Raw genomic sequence first — 21,625 nt, 5'->3', positions numbered from 1 at the left:
ACAAATAAAGAGAACTCAAGCAAAACATGAAATTTTGGAGGCTTGCCCGGTGTTTCTGATTTTACTTATTAAATGCAGCAATGCTTTTGGCAAGCTCCCAAAATCTATGGTCTGTGGAAAGCAAGAAAACAATTGAGTTGTAATGTGTGGTTTCTTCCATATGTAAATGGAGTGAAACTTCCTTGATGTGGTCATCATGAAAGTTTCAGAATAACTTGTACTCTGCTCATCAAACAACTCAATAAAATTTTTAAGTGAAAACAAACCTGGCGTTTTCTGTCATAAGGTTGTATCAAGGTGCAATCATTTGAAACCAGGTTTGCTGCCCTTCACGTGACACCTTCTGGGTTTTTATCACTGTCTTCGTTTCCATTTCGCTCCCCTCTCTCTCCAACATAAATATCCTGATTCTCCCGAAACGAACTATTTTTAGTAGGTTTTCTAGTGACCGTCGTGTGCATTTCAAAGGGACTCAGTTGAAATTAATTGGCCAGGCTGATCTTGCCTAACAGATTCTTGCAATAACTCAAGCCATTAGTTAACACTCTCAAGAGGGTAGAATAATAAATACCTAGCTTAAAGAAATTTTGCTATGTTTTTAGAACGCCTTTAGGCTCTTTTTCTAAAGATTCTCCCCATTTCGGGCTGATTAAACGTAGCACAGCCAGATCTCCAATCCAGACACTCTCTCAAGAACATTTTGGCAGCTGGACTCCCCCAAGCACATCCACGGTAAGCACCATTAATTGCTTCTGGAAAGACTGCAAGTGACAACCTTAAAAAAAAACATTTACCCCCCACGGCTGCCATGGAACATATCAGCTCCCCACAGTCCCAGTTTCACCAGCAGACCATCTCCTCGAACCCTCGGTGGAGCAGGACCTGGGGGTCAGACCCCATGGGCCAGGACACAAAGTGCTCCCCAACCTGTGTCGTCTCTCCCCATCCCGGGGAGCTGGAAAGGCTTCAGCGGGAAGGAGGGAGGGAGACAGGCGAGCCCTAAAATACTTACAGCCCCAGGAGGTTTCTGTTAGCAGATCCAAATCCCCTACAGCTAGGACGGGAACTGCAGCTTCACGTCCTCCTTCAAAGGCAAGTACTTTAACCACCGAGCTACCGGCTGGGTGGGATGGGCGAGGTCTGAATGAAAGGCACAGCAGACAGGGAGAAAGTGCCTGTTCTACCACCTTGCTTGAAGGAGTTGCCACTTGGCTTCGCTGGATGCTGCAAAATCCCTTTGTGGGCACCTAACTCTGCCCACGCCATGGCTGGGGACTCGGGAGGCTCCTGCGTGTCTAAATCTGCCGCTGCATCAGCCCTCTCTGGCATCCTTAATGGTTTTGGCGATAAGCGCCTTCCAGTTCTGCACAACTAATGCCTGTCGCTTGCCATTTCTTTCTTCTCTCAGCTTGTTGGGGAAGAAGATGGGATGATGGGAGAAGACAGCGAGATCTCAAAGGGCGCGCTGGGCTCTGCTCGCCACCGAATGGGGAGATGCTCTGTGTGGCACCAGCCCCGCGCGTCCTGCTGCCGAGGGCTTGCCGGTGAAAACTAGAATAAGCACAGCGGCCCCTTTGGTCTCCCACTCCTCCTCTCCCCGCACGATACCCCCAGATCCAGCCTCCTTGCGCCAAGGGAATTCTTGCCATGAACGCTCACCAATTGAGCTGATGCGTTACCTCATCATGATGTTACTGAGTGGATCCCACAAACAGGAGCACGACTATACAGGAGAAAGTTTGTTTACAAGTAATTGGCTTTTTCATCAAGACTGATGGAAAAGTAATGTACAAACTGCCTGTGTATATACAATTGTACTGGGACAGGAGTTTTTCAATATTTTCAGTAAGATAAGATCAAGAGATCTGCTAATTACTACACAGTGCTGTAACAAACACCAAGATGTAATTTTGCATCTTAAGAAAACTCAAAGCATGACACTCGAGAGAAAAATAAAGCATGGACTGTCATTTATTAAACTTTCAGAGCCCTTTTTAAAGGGCTTACCATTCCCAATTCATTTGGCATTGGAAAATTACCCATTTTGCAGTACAGGCAATGTACGTATTTTGATCCTGAAGGCAACAGTAGGTCACCCAAACTGGTGGCTTTGAGTGTTGAGTGGGGATTTCTCCCCAGTCCCCACAGCTGTTGCACCTTCTTGGCACACCCAGCCAACTCGAGTGGTTCCTGGGGGGGGCGAGGGGGCAAAGCCCCTTGCCGGGCCACTCCTGTCCTTCCAATGCACATGACACATTCAGACTGCAAAGACACTTTCCTTGCAAATGGAGAGTGAGGTCTGCAGATAAATCCTAAGGTAAAACCAGATAAAACCAGGCTTATTCCTGCGGCCCTGCTGGAAACAGTTTGGCTCTTTTGTCACATTAGTTAAAATTGCTGCATCTCTTTGTGAATCGGAATATTTTCAAGTATTCCCGTGTAACCATGAATCTGACTTACCTGTGCTTAACAGCAGCAAAACTTTCATTATAGTGTACTCCTCAAAGCTAAGCTGCAAGCGAACAAACTGCAGACTGATCTGGTGCATCCCCTGGCACAGTTCAAACATAGCAGACTGGCGCATCCGTTCCCTGCAAAGAGAAAGAAACAAAAGCCAGAGGATAAATACGGGAAAGGGCAACGTGCACGGAACAGCCCAGGGGTGAGGAAAGCAAGGTGCGCCCTGGAAACCAAGCACTGATTGCGCAGAGGTCAGTAAGACACACCGCGGCTGGAAAGTTCAGGTTAGGTAAGGGAGCTGGGGACTACAGCGACAGAGCTGGACCCCTGCCAGTCCCAGAGGGCTGCCTGGTCCCCGTGCTCCCAGACTGGCAGAAAAACCCCACTGCCTGTGAGCTTTGGGGGGCCCGGGCATCGCCTTCCTCAACTCCTCTGCCATCTGCAATGGACGGCTGAGTTCATGTCGCTACCTGGCAGACCAGAGGCGGCATTAACATCCGCCCCCCCCAAAGGAACTGAAACAGATGTCATTTGAGTTTTATACACTGACGACCTTGATGAACTGGCAAAAACGTTTTAAAATGCGTTTGAACTGTCAGTGTTTGTTCAGCTCTGCCCTGGCTGACGGAAACGAGCCTGCTGAAGGGGTCAGAACTGGTGCAATAAGGGAACCAACACCCATTGCGTGCGTGTTTTAAATGATACATCCCCCATCAGTTGATGTACAGGTGGGAAGAGGTTTCAGAAGCGTCTGGTGCAGAGATGGATGGCCAAGGAGGACTGACAGCCTCCCACCTGCAGCCTGCACCACCCAGGGCGGTCAGCCCCGGCCCCAGCCCAGCAGTCTCCAAGGCTGCCTCCGGCCGTGGACAACAGGAAAACCCACGGCAAAGAGCTCCGCTGCCCACCGCACACGGTCGGGTCTGCAAGCCAGCAGGTCCCTGGGATCAGGGATTTCCACTGTGCCAGCAGACATCTCGACTCTTCTCATCCTGAATAAGAGAGTCCTGTAAAAATGCAGCTGGTCTGAAAAATGTGGAAGTGGTTTCACACAAACAAAATAAAATGCACGACTTCATGTTACTGCCTTTATGTCTACTGAGGAGTCTGAAGTTAAGAAACGATTGGGAGGCCCGCTGCCTCAGCCAGCAGCACGTCTGCATCCTTCCCAAGTAGCCTCCGTTTCAAAATCTCCAATTGCTACTTTTCCTGAAAAGGCAACAGGTTGATCTCCAAGGATGAAAGTGTAGGGACAACAAGGAAAAACGATTTCCCAGTCACTGAAGTTCTTGTCAAGACACTACACTGGACCTCCTATGGGGAATTCCTAGTCAAATTGTTGCAATGGTTTCTCATTCAAACACTGAAATATTCAAAAATTCTGTATGTTTTTTTCCCAAAATAAGAATCTAAGATAATTGGGAATAAAGGACTATATAATAAGACGATCTTATTCATTAATACAGTTTTTTGCCTGTTAAACAGTAAAATAATAAGGATTCATGAATTGTATCCAGTTTACTCTTTTTTTTTTTTTTTCTCCTTTAAATGTATTTTGATACATTTAGCTTCAGATCCCATCTCTCTTCTCTGAGGCAGCCCCAGGCTAATCTATCCTGAACAAGTTTCAGGCAGAGTTAGGATTTTGCTATACTTCTAAAGCCGCTATCCCAAACCACAACAGCTACAGCAAAGAGTCACTGAGAACTGCCCGTCTCCTTTTGAAACTACAATATATAAGCGGGTATTTAGACAAGGCGCTATAATTGTTTGGTGACCACTACTTTTTCTTGGTTTTAATTGCTCAACAACAATTGTCTATATTTCTTCAAACATTTTTGCACGTAATTGGGAAATTGGATGAAGTTCAGCTAATTATTTTAACCAAGCAACTGCCTTTTCAAATATACAAATTGGCTGGTGAAAGAGAAGAATCACACTGTGTGCAAACAAAGACTGACGTAATCTTCCTGGTGTTTTATTTCACTACTGCCAGAGCAGATTTTATTTTCCTCCTTAATACTAATAAAGCGGACTCCCCATTGTTATATGGGATCTGCACTTTTCCCCCGCTCCACCCTCTTCTTGAGATGAAGAACTTCCAGCTCCTTTTTTTTTTTTTAAATTTAATAGTAGTACTAATGCTGTGTTTATTTATTTGTATTACGCATCATGGACCGCAGGGAAGAAAACGAAGAGAAGAAAATAGTCTTTGAAGGGTGACTGAAATACCACTTGGCTGGCTGTTTGAGAAGAGCAGCCTCCACTGCTGGATGCCCACAGGCACGAGCACACAAGCCTGGTCGCACGCTGCAGGTGCCACTTGCACACTCAACACCGGTCAGGTGCTATGAACGCACGCAGAGCAACCCTGAGTAACTGGGATCGGGTGAAACAGAAAAGGATTTGCAGAGTTAAAAGATGTCAGATGCACACAAACGAGCATTTCTGAAGCTGCTGTGCCTGGGGTCCCGCTCCAGCCCCGGGTCTGCCCGAGGCCGGTGGCCACCATCCAAGGCTTGCGGGCAACTCAGCATAGCAGCACCTGGATCCCTCCCGGTGTTCGACGTGCCCTTCACATGGATGACTGAGTGTGCCAGGGACAGGGGCTCCTCCACGTTTGGCCGCTGCGTGACTCAGCCTACCCCGCTTTGGGGCATCGCCCTAAACCAGCCTGAGGTCCTCCTGCCAGATAGGTTGTTATGGCCCAGGGACCAAAGGGCCGCAGGCACTTCTGAGTTGACCCACAGACAGCTGGGGGAAAAGATCCCCAAAGACCCCAGAGAGTCATCTCCCTCCTGCCGCTCCTGCTCCCCTCCCTCTTCCCAAAATTCCCAAATCCAAGTCTAGGATACAGACAATGGTGGTTCCTAATTGACCCCTCCCAGGAAGCTCAGAGGACTATGTACTAAAGTTGAAAGGCAAATGATTAATGAGGGACATTTGTATTCTAAAAAAAAATACCTTTTAAGCTGTATCTCAGACTGCTAAAGACCAGCGGGATTCAAACCAAGCACAACCTATTACGTCCAGTATTACTTGTGCAGGACACCAAGGTTAGTTTCTCCAGCCTCAGAACATGAAGCAGCTGCCACCATCCCTGCCTGCGTTTGACCTCCACGGACATGAGAAGCTCCAGACCTTTCATCTGATACCGCAAGCCACACAGCAAACAAAACGAAACATTTTGAGGTTTTGTCTCGGGTTTCTTATGCTTTCACTAAACAGCATGGCCAAACACTCTCTGTGACAGCTACCTGAAAAGTATCCTCACTCAAAACCTTTTTTTCTTTTTACATTGCATTGCACTTTTGGTGACATCTTACTTTTTCTCTCTTATAGTTTTCTCTGTGTTTGTTTTGTTTTTATATGATGGCCCAAATAGAAGAACTTCAGTGTAAGTCAGGGGTTTTTTGGGGTCTGTCTTTTCAATATTTAGTCTTTTATCTACTCAGAAATATTGATCTCTAGTTTGCCCTCAAGGAAAACCTGATGGCATTGTTTGTAGTGAGATAAAATTATACACAGAACTAGTTACTAAGTAGGGTATTTAACATACAGCAAACCTGTAATTTCAAATCAGTTTCCCTCCTGTAAAATCAGTTCAGTTCATTTCTTACTTATTTACAAATTATTACTAACTACAAATTATGTTAGTTAATTCATGACTCTGTTTCATGTAAGATAAACATTTTGTGGGAGTTTACAGTATTCAACTTCGCATTTGATTTTTAACCCATACTGTGTAAAATAAAATAGTACAGAGCTTTTTGAAAATTCAGATGCTGACATCGCAGATATCCCAATACCATCAGAGTAACAATAAAATAAAGCAACAGAAATGGCTCATATATTAAAAGAGATGGAGCACATAGAAATTAGGGCATGTCTACATAACATGAACAAAGTTATTTCTTCCTTACCAAACACCTCATCTAAGAATACAGACCATCAAGTCATCACAAATGCCATTATCACCATGGGGAAAAATGAAAACAAACTTCTATGTTGCCTTCCCCTGCCTTGTTTGGTTTTTTTTCGTAAGGGGAAAAAAAAAATTGGGGGTAGGCAAAAGCCAACCAACACACACCAGTTCTACCTCTGCCACATATGAGCTTCTTGACACGGAAAATGGAGAATGTGAAGATCTGGAATATAAGGGCATGTATCTTTATGGGGACAGTAAGAAGATAAGTATGTTTAAGTAATAAAAAGGCGTGGAGCCAAAGCTCTGAATCCGCTATGTGGATACGCATTCAGAAGTGGTGTCATTAGCTCAGTTTAGCTTAATCCTCCTTCATAATAATATGCTTTAAACTTTACACCTTAAGTTAATCCATCTTAAGTTCCCCGAGTGTCTCCTTACAGGCTTAATTTAATGCCCGGCTCGCATTCTGCCTGACCTTTCCCGCAGCCCCGCGGGCAGGCAGAGCGGCTGCAACCAGCCCTTTCCCCCCAGCTACTGCTCTGCCCAATTTCCATCCGCCCTCTGCAGAGCCTCTTTGGCCACGGGTACCTTGTGTTCACTGGTCACCGAGTCGCTCGCCCCATCCCCACTGGAACCGAACTGCCGCTGCTTTTCCCTCCTTTCCCCCCGGGAGGAAGATGAGGTGGGTACCTCCGCTGGTGAAGCCCTCCAAGGCACCTCAACCACCTTGGAGGGAAGGGGGGTTTTGTTCCTGCTGTTGGCTTTCTGTGAATGAACCGCAGCACACATGTTCCTAGTTGAGAGACTCCCTGGTACCTTCCCCAAGTTCGTCTTCTCTTTCTCCCCACTTGATCTGTGATCTCCGCCTAACCCCATGCAATCTCTATGTCCTTGCCTCTCTGATCTCTACCAGCCTTATTCCCAAACTGACTCTGGATCTATCCTTCCTTCCATGGGCAGGCTACGTGCAGACCAGCTCCGTGGTACCGGCCCAACACCTCAGCCTGTTTCATCCTCAGCATCCACCCACGAAGACCCAAATATGTGGAGGAGAAAGCGGCAAACCAACCCAGCTCCTCCTGTCCCCTTGCTCCGTGGAAGTAGCTGTCCTTTTATACAGGGGCAAGTGACAAGGCAAATGGCTTGAGCACCGGGCCAAAGCAGGACTGATGCCCCAAATCACCAAGGGATGAGCCACCCGACTACGATACAGATGCAGGATTTGAGCAGTCACACTTGGGGAGGAGGGGTGGTTTAAAGGAAACTGTTTAAGACAAGGCATCCCAAATACCAAACCAGTCATATATATCTCATTAATACCCTTATGTGACCTCCACAGAGACCAAACAGCCACATCAAAAATTGTGAAACTACAGGCACGCCATACAGAAACAACTTGTTATCAGCAAGTAATTCCTAATTTATGAGGTCATCCTAAAGTCTAGTATTGTAGATCTCCTTGTTGACAAGGGAAACTAAAACTCAACTGACTGTAATCAAAGAGGAACCCACGTATCAAGGAATACTCACTCACAGGCAAAACTCGGCCCCAAACCAAACCTGATACCATGCTCTGAATAGTATCCATGAGAAAGTAAATAAAGGCACAGCACAAGGCATCTTCCTAAATTAGACCGGGAAGTGAAGAAAGTAAAAGTTGCGATGGGTGTTATGAAGTTTCATCAGTACTCAAGCGGCTGGCTGATAATCTCAAGAAAAACTGGGCAAAGGCGTCCTCTTCCACAGCACCTCAGAGGAACAAAGGTGCAGCTGACTTAGTTCCTTGGCCTCTGCAGCTCAGAAGAGACTTTGGAAAAGACCAAGCAACACTTGTAGCAAAAGTCTGATATCAAAAATATTGTTTCCTGATTTTACATTCCCCCCCCCATAAGAACTGTTTTCAATTTTATAATCAAGAGCCTTTCCTTGTTAGACAAAAACCTCTATCCATTTGAGGCCTATCCATCATTTAAAATGATTTCAGGGAAATTCAGAAAGCACGTTGCACTGTAACAAAACCAAAACAAATAAACAAACAAATGCAACCCAACATGAAAACTTGCCAAAGGCCTGAAGGTCAAAACCAGTTTGGAAACCTCAGAAAGCAGGGTCTGCTTTCCACCATGCCAGATGGGGTCAGTTTGAACTTGACAGAGAGGAGTGAAACATCCCCAGACACCTTCAGGGCAAGGCAGGCAAGCTTGAGTCCCTTGTTCAGCTGCTCAAACCATCTAATCAGAAAAGCCCTTGGTCTAAATTACCTTACCTGCCTTAGGAGGGGTTCACTTGTCTGGAAAGAATTTTGAGGTTCTCGGGGAAAGAAAAAAAATAAACATATTATTGTTAGAACAATTTATTCTTTCTTGAGGGAGTATTCTGCTTCAACAGCTCCAGCATGAAGAACGGCGGGAACAGAACAACGTTACCCAGCCCAAAACTGAACCTGTTCTTCCATGCAGAGAGGCAATCACTGCACCGCTGTGTGCGCGGTGGCACTGGGAAACACCGCCCATCATTCTGCTCAATGGACTGTACCCAGACACCTGTTTCCCATCCTGAAGCCGTTAGAAACACAACCAAAGTCAGCAGTACTGGAGCAGCATCATTAAGTTATTGCACTGATCAAAATCCAAGCCAAAATACATGCAGAAATCAGGCAAAATTCAATTATGACTTTTCATTCAGCACTTCTTTCTTATTCAGCACTTTCTAATCTCTGCTCACTCTGCAAGGCACAGCAGAAAGAGATAAAAACACACCCCCTTCAACACACTGCCTTCAACTCTTAAAGCTTTAGAGCTGGCTCCTTCCAGGAAGGAAAAAATACCTGTTACCTTGCAGCAATGGCAAATGTGGGCACTCAATCCTGTTGAAATCAAAAGCGGTTTTGTCATCAGTTTCTACTGGAGAGAAGTTTGGGTCATGCACATTTTTCCTTTAACTTGTCAGTAAGCCAGCAGAAATAAATATCCCATGTTCGGCACCACCAGCGACCTCCTCCTCCTCCTGATAAGGCAGCAGATGCTCTCCCTAAGAAGTAGGGGACAGAGAACTCGGCTGTCACCCTGCAGTTGGTTAAACTGCCGTGGATAAACGAAGGCTGGGAACTGGGTGGTTTATCGAGGAAAGCGTTAGCCTAGAGGTAGCAAAAAGGTGACAGCCTCAGACGACCACCCTGCTGCCTACACAAGCGATGGTGGATCTCAGCCAGGTTACAACATCACAGCCCCCAGCTGCCTGCTCGATCGTGCTGCTGGAAAACACTGTCCTCGTATCAGGCCCAGGGACAAAACTAAACCAAACCAAACCCAAAGTGCCATTGCCTGAGCCCGCAGTGACGGTCCGGGTTTTCAGCATACTCCGACATTCCAGGGCCATTTTGGCTGATACCGCTGAACTGCCTGATGCAGCTACTGCCCATGTACACGCTCCTTCATACAGAGGCAGGCAGGTGCCAGCAGTCTTGTCTTAAAGCAAAGCTGCAAGACCCGCCATCAAATGTCACCTCAGCTCCTCCTGCTTCCTCCAAATCCCTCTGCCCTGTCCGACCTGACTTTAGCCACTACTGACAGTCAGCTTTTCTTCTCTCTGCCTAGAAAGTGGGGAGAAAAAACACCCCTGTGCCCTATTAATCTGACACAGCAGCAAGGCCTTGGCATGATCCATCCTTCTACTCTGAAAATAAGGAGGTTTTATGGCAAGATCCTCCTCCAGCAGCAGGGAATTGGCTCGAGGGTCCTGGAGATGCCTCCTCCTGCAGGAATCTGACATGCAACAGGAGACAGCTGCTCCCTGCAAGGAAGGACAGTATGCAAAAAAGACCGATTTTCTGCTGCAAAAGCTGCTGAGAGAGAAGGACTTCAGTAATGATCTAACCCCACCAACCTGCCACAAGAACGTGTAAACCCACTGTTGCCAAAGTAAAACATTTAACCCCAGAAGCCTCTCTCTAGGTGACTGGGATGCTGCAGACTGAGGGGTCTACTCAGCAATGACCTTGGCAGAAGAAGCTGCCAAGCGCAGGACAAAACTGGGATTAGACTGAGGACCACCAATACCAAACACTGATAATCAGACAAGGTAGGTCATTTCACATTAAAACAGACCTACAGACATAGCTGATATTTTGGGGCTTTAGCCACCCAGGCATACAAACTTGGCAATTTTTACACTGAACTTAAAGGAGTAAATTCTGAAAATTAGTTTTCTCCCAAGAAAGTTCTCCTGGTAATCCTAGAGAATACAATCCCAGGGAAGTGCTACTAAGAAATTTAGCTGAAACTTTAAAGCAGCTCTAAGTGTCGCCCTGTTACATGCCTACCAACAAAGGAACTGGCAACAGCTCATGGATAATGATTGCCAAAGGAGAGTTTCAGCTCCCAGTCGGCACCAAAGAACTTGTGCTAAAATCCAACTTAATAATCACCCAGTTATGTAACCCTAAAATCCCAAGCACGTAAATAGCAAAAAACCTCAAGTATCTGCTGGAATTAACAGTTAATTACGCAGTTAGCAGAATGCTGATACCAAAGACTCTCTTTTGGTTTGCATTTGCATTCCAAAAGAGACAAATCACAGTTTAAATGAGAAAATACATAATTATGCCTTTACCAAAATGCCTTTTCAATACCACATTCAATAATAAGCGATGATAATGTACACATGACAATAAATACTCTTTCAAAGTTTATCAGAGAAAGGTATCACCAGCCAGAAAAGGTGCCCATTCGGTACCGTTTTACACATCCATTATGGCAGGGCTCATTGTCACTTGCAGCGATTCCTCAGCCAAATTACTGCTGTATTCCACGTGCAGCAGCAATTCTTCTCTTGTGCCAACAATGCCTCAGAAATCAGGACTTTGCTCACGCTGTCATGCAAAGCCTGGCACTTTCTGGAAATCAACCGAGGCATGCCTTCTTCTTGTACCAGTTTAGAGAAACTACTACTTCATTTTTCTTTTAATCTGGAAGATTAATATTTAACGCTATAGGGGAAGTAGTGAAAAGAAGCACTATGCATGCGAAAGGCATTTGGAGATGCCACCAAACAGCTCCTTGATGTGCAGAAAGATTAAAGCAGTGCCATGTTCAGACAGACACTTGAAAGGAACAAACCTCTTCTCTATCCTAGCCCTTCCTGCCAAGGACCTCGAGAGAAGTGAAAAGACACCCTCCCAGAAGGCTTGTGGACATCCCAAAGCCATGCTGAGACAATACTAAGAGAGCATAATTATGCCAAGTTAAACGTAAAATCGTTGGGCAAGTCTTCATGCTACAGTCATAAAAACTAACAGTCAAACCATTTCAAACACATCACAAGCTGGAAACCCGCCAGCACATCCACTGGGCCAACAGATGATCAAGATGAAAAAGAAGTGTTTGAGAAAGATCAGGCCATAGCAGAAAAGTTAAATAAAATCTTTGCATCAGTGCTGTCTGTAAAGGAGTCCAGGAAGGCTCTGCACCAGAGTCTCCCTTGTCAGTAAGCGAGTGTGAGAACCAGTTTCAGATTTAAGTGTGAGCTGAAGAGGGTTTGGAAAGAAAAAAAAAAAAAACCAACAGTAAAATGAATAGTAATAAATCATCGAGACCAGATGGCATCCATCCATGAGCTGTAAAGTAACTTAAATACAGAATTGCTGAACTACTAACTGTGCTGTGCAGCTTATTGCTTAAATTGCCCTTATAAAAGGCATGGGAGGTGACAAACGTGACTGATTTCTTAAAATGGGTCTGGGAGTGAGGAGGGAGCACTCAAGAGACCAGAGGCTAGTAAGTCTCGTTTCTGTATCTAGCAAAACAATTGAAAGAGGAGCATTAATAGATGAATAAACATGCTCTAAGGGAAGAAAGTCAGCGTAGCTTTGGCAAAGACAGGTCACGTCTCATGAATCTGTAAGAACGCTCTGACGATAGCACAAGGCTGTTCTGGTCGATATAGGCAACGTCTGTACGATGGAAATGCTCTGCACATGCCAGGTCTAGCTGCATCCCACGGCCATATGGGGTGAGACCTAAGCAAACACCAACCCTCTCCCTCTGCCCTGGTTTCCATACCATGGAAACTGGGGCACGCAGCTTGGGTACGGGCTGCAATATCGTCTGTCGGCGTGCCAGCACGGGCAATTACTGGTCAAGGACCTCCTGCACCCTCCACTTTGCATCAGGAGGTATGCAGGGATGCAATCACAGCAAAGTTGGATTTTAAAGCTATTAAAAAGATCTCCTGAAAGCTCTTAAAGAGAGCTTAGGGATAAGGAGGAGGGCTCTTCATGGATTATTAGCAGCTTAAAAAAAGGAGATAATCGGTAATAATAAATGGACATCTCTCACAAGTAATGGAGGTTACCAGGGAAGTCTCACAGAGGTCTGCACTGGGGCCTGGGCTTAAAACTGTACTCGTACATCATCTGAAAAAAATCAGACCTATGGAAGTGACAGAGCTTGCTGATGAGTCCAGACGATGAAATCAAGAGCTGCCCGTGAAAAACTGCTGAAAAGTCTTGCAAAACTGCGTGGTTAGTTGACAAAATGGAAGGTGAAAATCACTAATTGCAAGACAATGCAGACAATATAATCATCTTCCATCACACGTACAAAATAACTGGCTCTGAATTAACAAACATCATGCAATAAAGAGACCTAAATGTAACCTGGAACGGGTTTTTGGGGCTTCTGTCTTTTGAAAATGCTTGCTCAGTGTCTAGTAATGGTCAAAATAAGCAAAGGGTGAGAGAAGAAGAGTCAAGAGCAAGACAGAAACTGTAATTTTGCTACTGCATAAATCCACTGCGCTCTGAACACAGCGTGACACTCTGGTGTCCTCCCAAAATTAATACAATGGGCTAGCAAAAGCACAGAGGGAGGAGGCGAGGATGGCCGGGGTAGGGAACTACTGATATACAAAGGGCGATTAAATTGACTAGCTGATTCTTCAGCTCATAGACGAAACGATGGGACTTGACAGAGATCTGTAAGCGATAAATGGCATACACAGGATGAAAAGGAATATATCCCGCTATTACTACAAACACAAGAATGAAGTGGCACTCCATTAAATTATCAGCTACCTGCTTTAAAAACATCTCCAACAAACAAATATGCATAATTAAAATTGCAAAAACATCTGCCACAGAACATTTTAGATGTCAAGATTATAAATGTATTCCAGAAGATACTAGGCAAATTCACAGAAGAAAGATACAGAAGTATCACTTTACCCTTACGCTTTGTTTCCAACTGGTCAGTTTAAAGGATCAGAAACCACGCTCGATGGACCTTTCTTCTGACAGTTTTCACGTTCTTAAGGATCTCCTTAAAACTACTTTATCTTCTGTTTTCCTTTAGTTTCACAGTTTTAACTAAACCACCCTAGAAATTTAAGAAGTCTTTAGAGATGAAAGCATTAAAATGCAGAGCCTTTAGAAATTCATGCAAAGGAGCTGAATCTATAGCTTTGCCCAACCACTGACCTGTTTACAAAGAAAAAGCAAAATAAGACTTGGAAAAGTGCTAGCTGAAGCATATTAACATCTGTTATCTTACAGGTATGCTACAGGTTTGACAGCAGTTCTTCAAAATTTCCCTCTGCGTCTGCACTATTTTGGGGTGGGTACGTAACAAAATTCTTTCATACACTTCTCTGGATAGGAACTGAGCTGCACTTTATGGAAAAGTAAATAATAGCAACAATGTATATAAAAAATTTACTGGTAAAGATACTCACTTCTCACTGCACTGACAGTTTACTGGATTGTATGAATGCAGTACTTCCCTTCAAAATAATATATGCAAGCAAAAATCACGCAGGGAGGAATATCAAGGAGTGCTTGCCGACTTTTTAACAAGATCAGTGATCACACACACAATTTATGAGCAAAGAACAAACACTGACAACTCTTATCAACAATCGCTGCGGCAATACTAATTAAAAATGAGGGATTTGGAGACTGCCAGATGAAAGAGATTATAAAAACGTACCTAAATTTAGACACTACAGGATTAACAGATCGCAAAAGAAACCAAAAGGGTTAACAGCCACCATCCTGCAAAATGTAAATGGGGAAAAAGTAATCTTTTAAACAATGAAAGAAGTTACTTATTGGCTTTATCACCACTCACAGTTGATCTAAGTAATCATCCCCACCCTGAGGTATATAAGGTTAAAAAAAAAGTCTGCTGTTCTTAAATATTCAGCTTATTTTATTACGTTTATCTTCCTGCTGTTACCATAGAAATCAGAATACCAGGAAGACTTAGAGGCTTCAGCACTGAAAGGGCAGAGAGAGGCAGCTGCATCCTTCCGCTGCCTTACGCAACACCAAATCCTAATGGTCCCAGCTTCCACAAGTACGTTATGAGAGGACATTAGGAACATAATGAAAAGACAATGAACATGCTATTTACTAATAAAAGACACATAATTAATAAATGCAGATTTTAAATAGAATCTTAGCTATTCAGCTGAGCTACGTCTTAATTCTTAATTTAATTTTATGACTTTCCTCAGTGTTACAAAATCGTCTGCCCATTCACATCCCATGACAACATCAGCCCAGAAACTTCACAGAAATCCCCAGGTACTGAAGCTGTTTTTCCACCTCTCTACCTCATTTCCTCTAGATCAACTTTCTTATTTGAAAACTGTATTCTCTATTTTTCTTCTATTGCTAATATCAACCTCTGTCTGCTTTTAAATTTTAAAACTTCACACTTGGGGCAATTACCAAAGGCATAGCATGAAAGATCCTTGCAATACTACATTTTTATTTTACTGAAAGTTAAATCTTGCCCGTTAAAGGAAAGATTTATATTAATTTGTAGTCACCTCTGTTAGTTTGTTAAACTACATTACATACATAGTATTATTGGGTTATTTAAAAATATCTGGAGTAGATGATGAAATTTTATAATGAAAAAGCCATCCATACTGCACTACAAACTAGAAAAGCGGCGAGTAGTGTCACAATTGCCTGAAATGGCAATAATGAAAGGACAGTCACTTCTTAGTTCAAAATCCATAGCCTGAAGCTTCGTCTTATCAGTCAAAAGCACCAACCAATACGTCGATCTGTATATTCTGCTCTTAATGTTTTGTATGTCATATTCAATAAACTGCAGCCTCTACTGAAACCTTTTCACTGTAAGGTCTCAGCTGCAGACAATGTAATACAACAACTTCAGAGATGGAAAAAAAAGACATCACTGATCCAAACGCTTGTGAAAACTGGCCCCAGTTTTTAGACTCAGTTTTTCAAGTTCACTTTAATAACTTTGGGTACCCTGTGCAATGCCTAATGCTGTTTTTATCAGGCAAACACTCAAGTTGACAACTAGGGTACAAACCTCTGTAAAAATCCAATGACAGTTAGAAGAAAGTACAATGGCCAGGAAATTCAGAACCTGCACACTTATGCACCTATGATTTATTCTTTATGCAGCAGATGACAAACCAAGAAAAATCAAAGGAGCAAGAAAAAACACAGCACATTATTCATTCGGTGCATTTGCAAAATACTGTTGAAATATTGATGCTGTACTTTAAAGTAGTAAAGTGTCTCAACACAGTGTCTCAGCATTACTGAACTCTTTCAGTATCCCAAATCATTGCTATTTTACAGCGAGATAAGACTGGAGTAGTAAATAAGACAATTTGGGTGAATTTCCTAAAAATAGTAAACTATTTTGGAATTTGAGTCTCTTCTTCAAAAGTCCCCAAGGATTTAGAAGTCTACAAAGAGACCGTGTAAAACCTAGTATCAAAAGAAAAAAGCGAGACCTGCGGGGCAACTCCAGCATCAGGCTGGCCCTCTGGTTTCTTTACACCAGCAGAAACCAACACGTGCCAAAGAGGACGCATGGCTTGATTTTTAATATTTGTCAGCAATGCCATCAGCTAGGTTTTTGCCCTATGGAAGAGATGAAAAGCCACCATCCCTCTTCCTTAGGGGAAGGGATGGTTAAGCAGGGCAGCTTGCCATGAGGGATGCAGTTTCTGGCCTCCAGGTGGGAGTACAAGCCGTGGCCCCAAAGGCACCCCATCTCCCACCGCTCCTGCTGGTGTCCCACGTCAGGGGAGCAAGGATCCCCCACCGTGCCACGTCTTGGCTCCTGCCAGGTTTCTGTTGGCAGTGCTGCACTCGTAAATGCTTTTTATCCCTTCCTGAGCCTCTGAAAGGTTGCCAGCCGATGCCCTGACTTAATGTATGGGTGGAAGCAGATACCTGGGAAGTTGCCACCACTAGCCGGCAGGACAGCAACTGCCCGAGCCCATCACAGAAACGTGAGGAAGCAGCAGCATCCCTTGCCTTCCACTGTGATTTAGGCATCTGAGTTCTGCATTGCAAACACATAGACTCCTACTACTGCAAGATTCAGACCACTGGATTTCTTCTAGGACCTCCTCTTTCAGGCCATCTCTTTTCAAAAACATCGGGGACTTCTCCTTCAAAAGGACAGAGCCAGAGAAAGAGTTGTTTTAGCTATTAGTTCCATGATCCCAGAAAATAAGCTAGTGTTAAAGAACATGGTATTTTGCCACATCCCTTGCTTTGCTCTTGCACCCATTCCGAGCAGCACCACCCAGCTTCCTGCTTTCAATTGCATATAATTTTACCAGTGTAATGCTCTGGACTTAAATTGTCCATGCATATGCCAGCCTCAGGTTGAATTAGATTGGAAAATTTCAGCTGAAGTCTTTGGTTAATTCTTAAGAGAAATTTTCTCCCTCCCTCGAGTTAAATAAACAACAGACATTTTTTTCTGTGGGATTTCTGTTACTTGGCAGTAGGAACCTGAAATGTCTCAGAGCTTAGGTCTTGAATCAGGAATAGTCTTTTGCCATGTCTTAAGAAAATCTTCCCCATTAATATCTCTCTGTTCTCCCAAATCCCTAGATCCATTCAAGGTAAGGCTTCCTTGCAGGCAACAAATGAAGCAAAAATCCAACAATCTCTCACTACATAATCCTGTATCATCCCTACAACTCATTCAACCTGATCAATACAAAAAGGAAGGAGTCACATGGGAAAAATATTATAACATAACATAACATATAGGTTTGTTTATGGGTACAGTCTTCAAAGCACGTACCCAAAGGGCTCAAACTACCATTTCACAGATCACCTTACTTTTGGAATTTTGCAACTTCTCGGAGTTGAGCTTGCAGCCTTAAGAACGTTAGTGCAACATCTTTTGAGTGTTATTACATATGCAACAGTCATCCTTTAGGAGTGTTTACCTGCAAGAGGAACTATGTGGTGTCACATATATGACGGTCTTTTAAAGATTTCCCGTGGACTAAAACTAAAGCGATATATACAGAATATTAGTTTTGATTACAACTACTATGCCGCAAAAGAAATGGATTAAAAAACCCCACATACTGTAACTTACACCCACACAACCTAAAATGCACTGGTCTATTTTATGCCTCTTTTCAGGCTGTTTTTAGGCATTTCTGTAACAGGCTGAGTGGCCATTTTCTTACCCCTCACTTCACATCTTCACGTTTACTTGAGCCCAATTAAAGCAATGGAATATACGCATGATCCATAAAGACAAACAGTACACTTAATTAGATAGGTAACCTGACTAAATGAAGGCGAACAAATATTTCCAGCCTTCCATAAGCCTAACAGGAAATCAAAGCACGTATTACGAGGGAGGCATTCTGCACTGTATTTATACAATCAAAGGTATATTTAACAGCTATTAACAACAGAGATCCTAATTTGTTATTCACCTTGTTTACAGACCTTCAGAATAAGAAAGAAAACAAGATCATGGCCTTCCAGAAACATTATGACTTCCTTTTATTCACAGTAGTTAAGAGTAAATGGAAAATTCACTTAACGTAAAACAAAGCAACATAATTCTGCTAATGCCAACCTCTACTTTCCTTTTTAACTGTTCATTGAAGAAAATACTGACACCCCTCCAGGGCCTGGAGTGCACGCTACTGGCCAGGGACCTTCCCAGTCACTTCTGGCATAGAGATGGGAAACGACCCCTCCAAACACAATATGAAGAAATACCATGAAAATCTTGGCCAGCTGATAACAGGAACATAACTCTTTCAAGCCAGCAGAAGGAAAAGTCATTTTAAAGCATCTCCCTTTCATTCTGCAGCAATTAATACATGTCCTAAAATGCCAAGGGCAGCAAAACACTCAAAAAGTTGCACCAAGTGAACCTCAGGGAAGTCTGATAAACCTTGCGGCACAGAAATGAAGGCCTGTGTTTGTAACTACACACCGTATTTCCAAGTTCATGGCACTCAAAAAGTAAAAGCAAGACCAGCCTTCAGCTATTCCCAAGCAAAGCTTCAAAGCAGTGTATTTTCACAAACAGGAACATATATTATCTTTTGTGCTTATCTGAATGCTTTCTACACTGAACTGCATTAGCTGACTTGTACAATTCCAGTAATTCACCTCTGACCTTATGTCAAAATTGGGAAAAGCATTGCACCTCTTGAACTGGGAATCACAAAATAATTTAGCTTGGAAGGGATCTCTAGGGGTCTCGGGTCCAACTCCCTCTGCTATTTCACCATCTCATTACGAAATTTCTTTTCCTGCTGCCCAGGAGGCAGTTCATTGTCCCACACTTGCAGTCACAGCCTCTCATCCTTCCACTGGGCACTCCATGAAGAGTCTGACTCCATCTTTTCTACAACAACTCATCAGGAAGCTGAAGATTGCAATTAAATCCCCACTGAAATGAGGTAGCTCTGCAATGAGTACATTGTTAAATATACAGAAGACTAGACCACTATCTTACATATGTATCTAGTTTTGGATGTTTTTACTTTGCACTCTATGACATTGCACTCCTTTTCCCCAACTGGATCCCAACCTCAACCTCAGTATAATTTTGCAGGCACCTACCTTCAAGGTTTGCAGCATAAAACTCACGATTGATCTCCACTTCTGGAAGCTGCTTCTAGCTGCAGTATCAAGAGTGCTAGCAATGCACATACACTTTTTATTTGCAAGCAGGATTGATTTCCCTGTCCAATAAATTCTGACCCCTCGACTGACTTTCTTCAGATGAGGGAAAGCTGCTTCTATGTTTGAACTTTTAGTCTGCATTTCCCCAGGAGAACTAAACTCTTCAAAGTTCACATTTTCACTTAGCTTTAGCTACACATACTTTTTCTGTGATGACTCTCTAATGTCCAAGTCACAGTGGAGGTGCTTTCAACAAGGAAAATGGCTGACACTATATTTTCAACAACGTGCAGTGAATCACCAGTTCCTCCTCTTAAAAAAAAAAAAACAAACCAAAACAAAAATGATCCTCCTCTGATATTGCTCACTGCTTTGGGACCAATCTCACACACATTAATTATTTAGGAATTCCTAAATCAAAGAAAGACTATTAAGATGGACAGCAACAAAGCATCTTCTCCAAGAAAAACATTTCGGAACACTTCAGGAAATCGAGCGGTAAGTTATTTTTTGTTCATTCTTTTCCTGTTGTGGCTTTTTTTTTTTTCTTCAAGTGCACCCATTTCCTATTGACCGTGTCTCATTTTTACCTCTAGAAAAAAAACCCAACCCTTTGGGATAAGCATTTGAAGTGACCCCAGTTTGACTGCCTGTATATTTGCTTACATTTTGACTTTACTGCCTTGGAATAAACACTAGGCGAATGGAACAGAAATTAAATTATACTCATCAAAAGCAAAGCACTAAAACACAAAATATGAAGGAACACACATACTCAGAAGGAATGGTTCCTTGGTTGATCCTTCTTTTTGTCTGAAGGCATCATAAAAGAAGTTACGTTTCATTACTGAAAAAACATTTTGGTTTCTTTGGTGGTTGCAAAGAAGGGTAATTAAGACTGTCAAGAAAAACACACTGAACAGCTGTATATTGTTAACAAAAGCACGATTATATGACTGCGCTGAAAAAACCTGGCAATTTAAACATTCACATTTCCTAGAAGTCAGGTATTTTTCCAAGCTTCAGTAGATACCAAAAAGTTGTTTTTTTCTCTAAATCTTGGTTGTGTGTCAGTCCATATTTCAAGCCAGCAGGATGGTCCTGGTTTGAGAACACATCCACATACATAAGGAGAAGCGGATGGGAGTATCAAAGCTTCGCCAATTGAAAACTGAGTCACCAAAAAATAAATTTTAAGATACTTTTTAAGCTGGATTTAGCTGAATTTTTCTTAGACTACATGTATGCCTGAAAACCAAATAAAGACAGAGTAATCCTTCCAGCCTGCACTGAAAAGGACCATTAAGAAAATACTTACTCATCGAAGATCAGGTCTGGAGCAAAATAGAGGAACTGGCTGTTTGTATGTTTGTACGATCTCCAACTCAAGGCAAACGATGACAGACACATCCACGAATACTGAATTAAAGTAATTTGGTCCTCGAGAGGCAAGTTTCTAAATCCTACAGATCAAAGCAGAAAATACGCATGAACTGCACTGCACTCCACAAGGGTTGCCCAAACCAGCACTGAATATATTGCTCATTACTTTTTCTAATATTAACGAACAAGAGCAACACTCCCACAAAGTATACTTATAAAAAAAACAAAACCGTAATTTTTCATTCCAGTGACAAAACATGTTTTCTTCTTAAGAGGCTATTATTCAAAATGAAGGCTTTTATAAATATCGATCACAGACATATGAAACAAAAATTACATAAATAAAAAAAACCCAACAATCTTCTCTAAGATGTTCATCTCGCACCCCCCTGTGAGGGTTTTCAACATAGCCCACAAATTAAAGATGCAATTTGTCAAGGAAATAGTTCATTAAACTAAAAAGAAACAGAAAAGAGAAATTTCACCAAATGCCTTGTGGTCCTACCTGGAAGTATCTTTGCCCACTTCACCACCTGAATCATCTGCTTGCCAGCCAGGCGGTTTAAGGTGGAAAGCAGGTACTCTGCAGTGTCTGGCTTCGAACTGTCATATCCCGCGTAGACAATCTCCGGTTCAATGCTTTCAAGGATCTTAACAGGAGAGGGAGTAAGTGCTGGTGAGATAGCAGACATGTGGGGGACAAGTGCTGTGTTTACTGAGGGCTCAGTCACGGGTGCGATGTACGTCGTCCCTTCCTCAGGGCTCTGGGGTGGTGGCTGCTGCCGCTGCTGTGGCTGCTCCTCATGCATCCCTTTCAATTTCCCCAACTTTTTGGACTTCCGAGCTGTGAGGAGGAACAGCACAAGAATCCAGTCAGTACAGAAAGTCAGCGTAATCCT

At 43.2% G+C, this 21,625-nt stretch overlaps 1 protein-coding gene across 2 annotated transcripts in view; it reads right to left on the bottom strand.

The window, feature by feature from the left end:
- Nucleotides 1–21,625, bottom strand: part of NR3C2 (nuclear receptor subfamily 3, group C, member 2) — a 204,759-nt gene that overhangs the window by 13,647 nt on the left and 169,487 nt on the right. The window contains exons 4-6 of one of the 2 annotated variants that reach the window (XM_009702349.1): nucleotides 21,232–21,570; nucleotides 20,662–20,806; nucleotides 2,461–2,591 (exon numbers count right to left, since the gene is read on the bottom strand). In XM_009702349.1, the coding sequence (XP_009700651.1) occupies nucleotides 2,461–2,591; nucleotides 20,662–20,806; nucleotides 21,232–21,570 (615 nt within the window). The remainder of the gene's footprint in view (nucleotides 1–2,460; nucleotides 2,592–20,661; nucleotides 20,807–21,231; nucleotides 21,571–21,625) is intronic. The other variant, XM_009702350.1, reaches the window with a different exon arrangement.

The sequence above is a fragment of the Cariama cristata genome, unplaced genomic scaffold, assembly GCF_000690535.1.
Source record: "Cariama cristata isolate BGI_N322 unplaced genomic scaffold, ASM69053v1 scaffold1226, whole genome shotgun sequence".
In the NCBI taxonomy this organism is placed as follows: Eukaryota; Metazoa; Chordata; class Aves; order Cariamiformes; family Cariamidae; genus Cariama; species Cariama cristata.
Note: the sequence above shows the minus strand (reverse complement) of the source record. Positions and strands in the feature narration are given on the sequence as shown.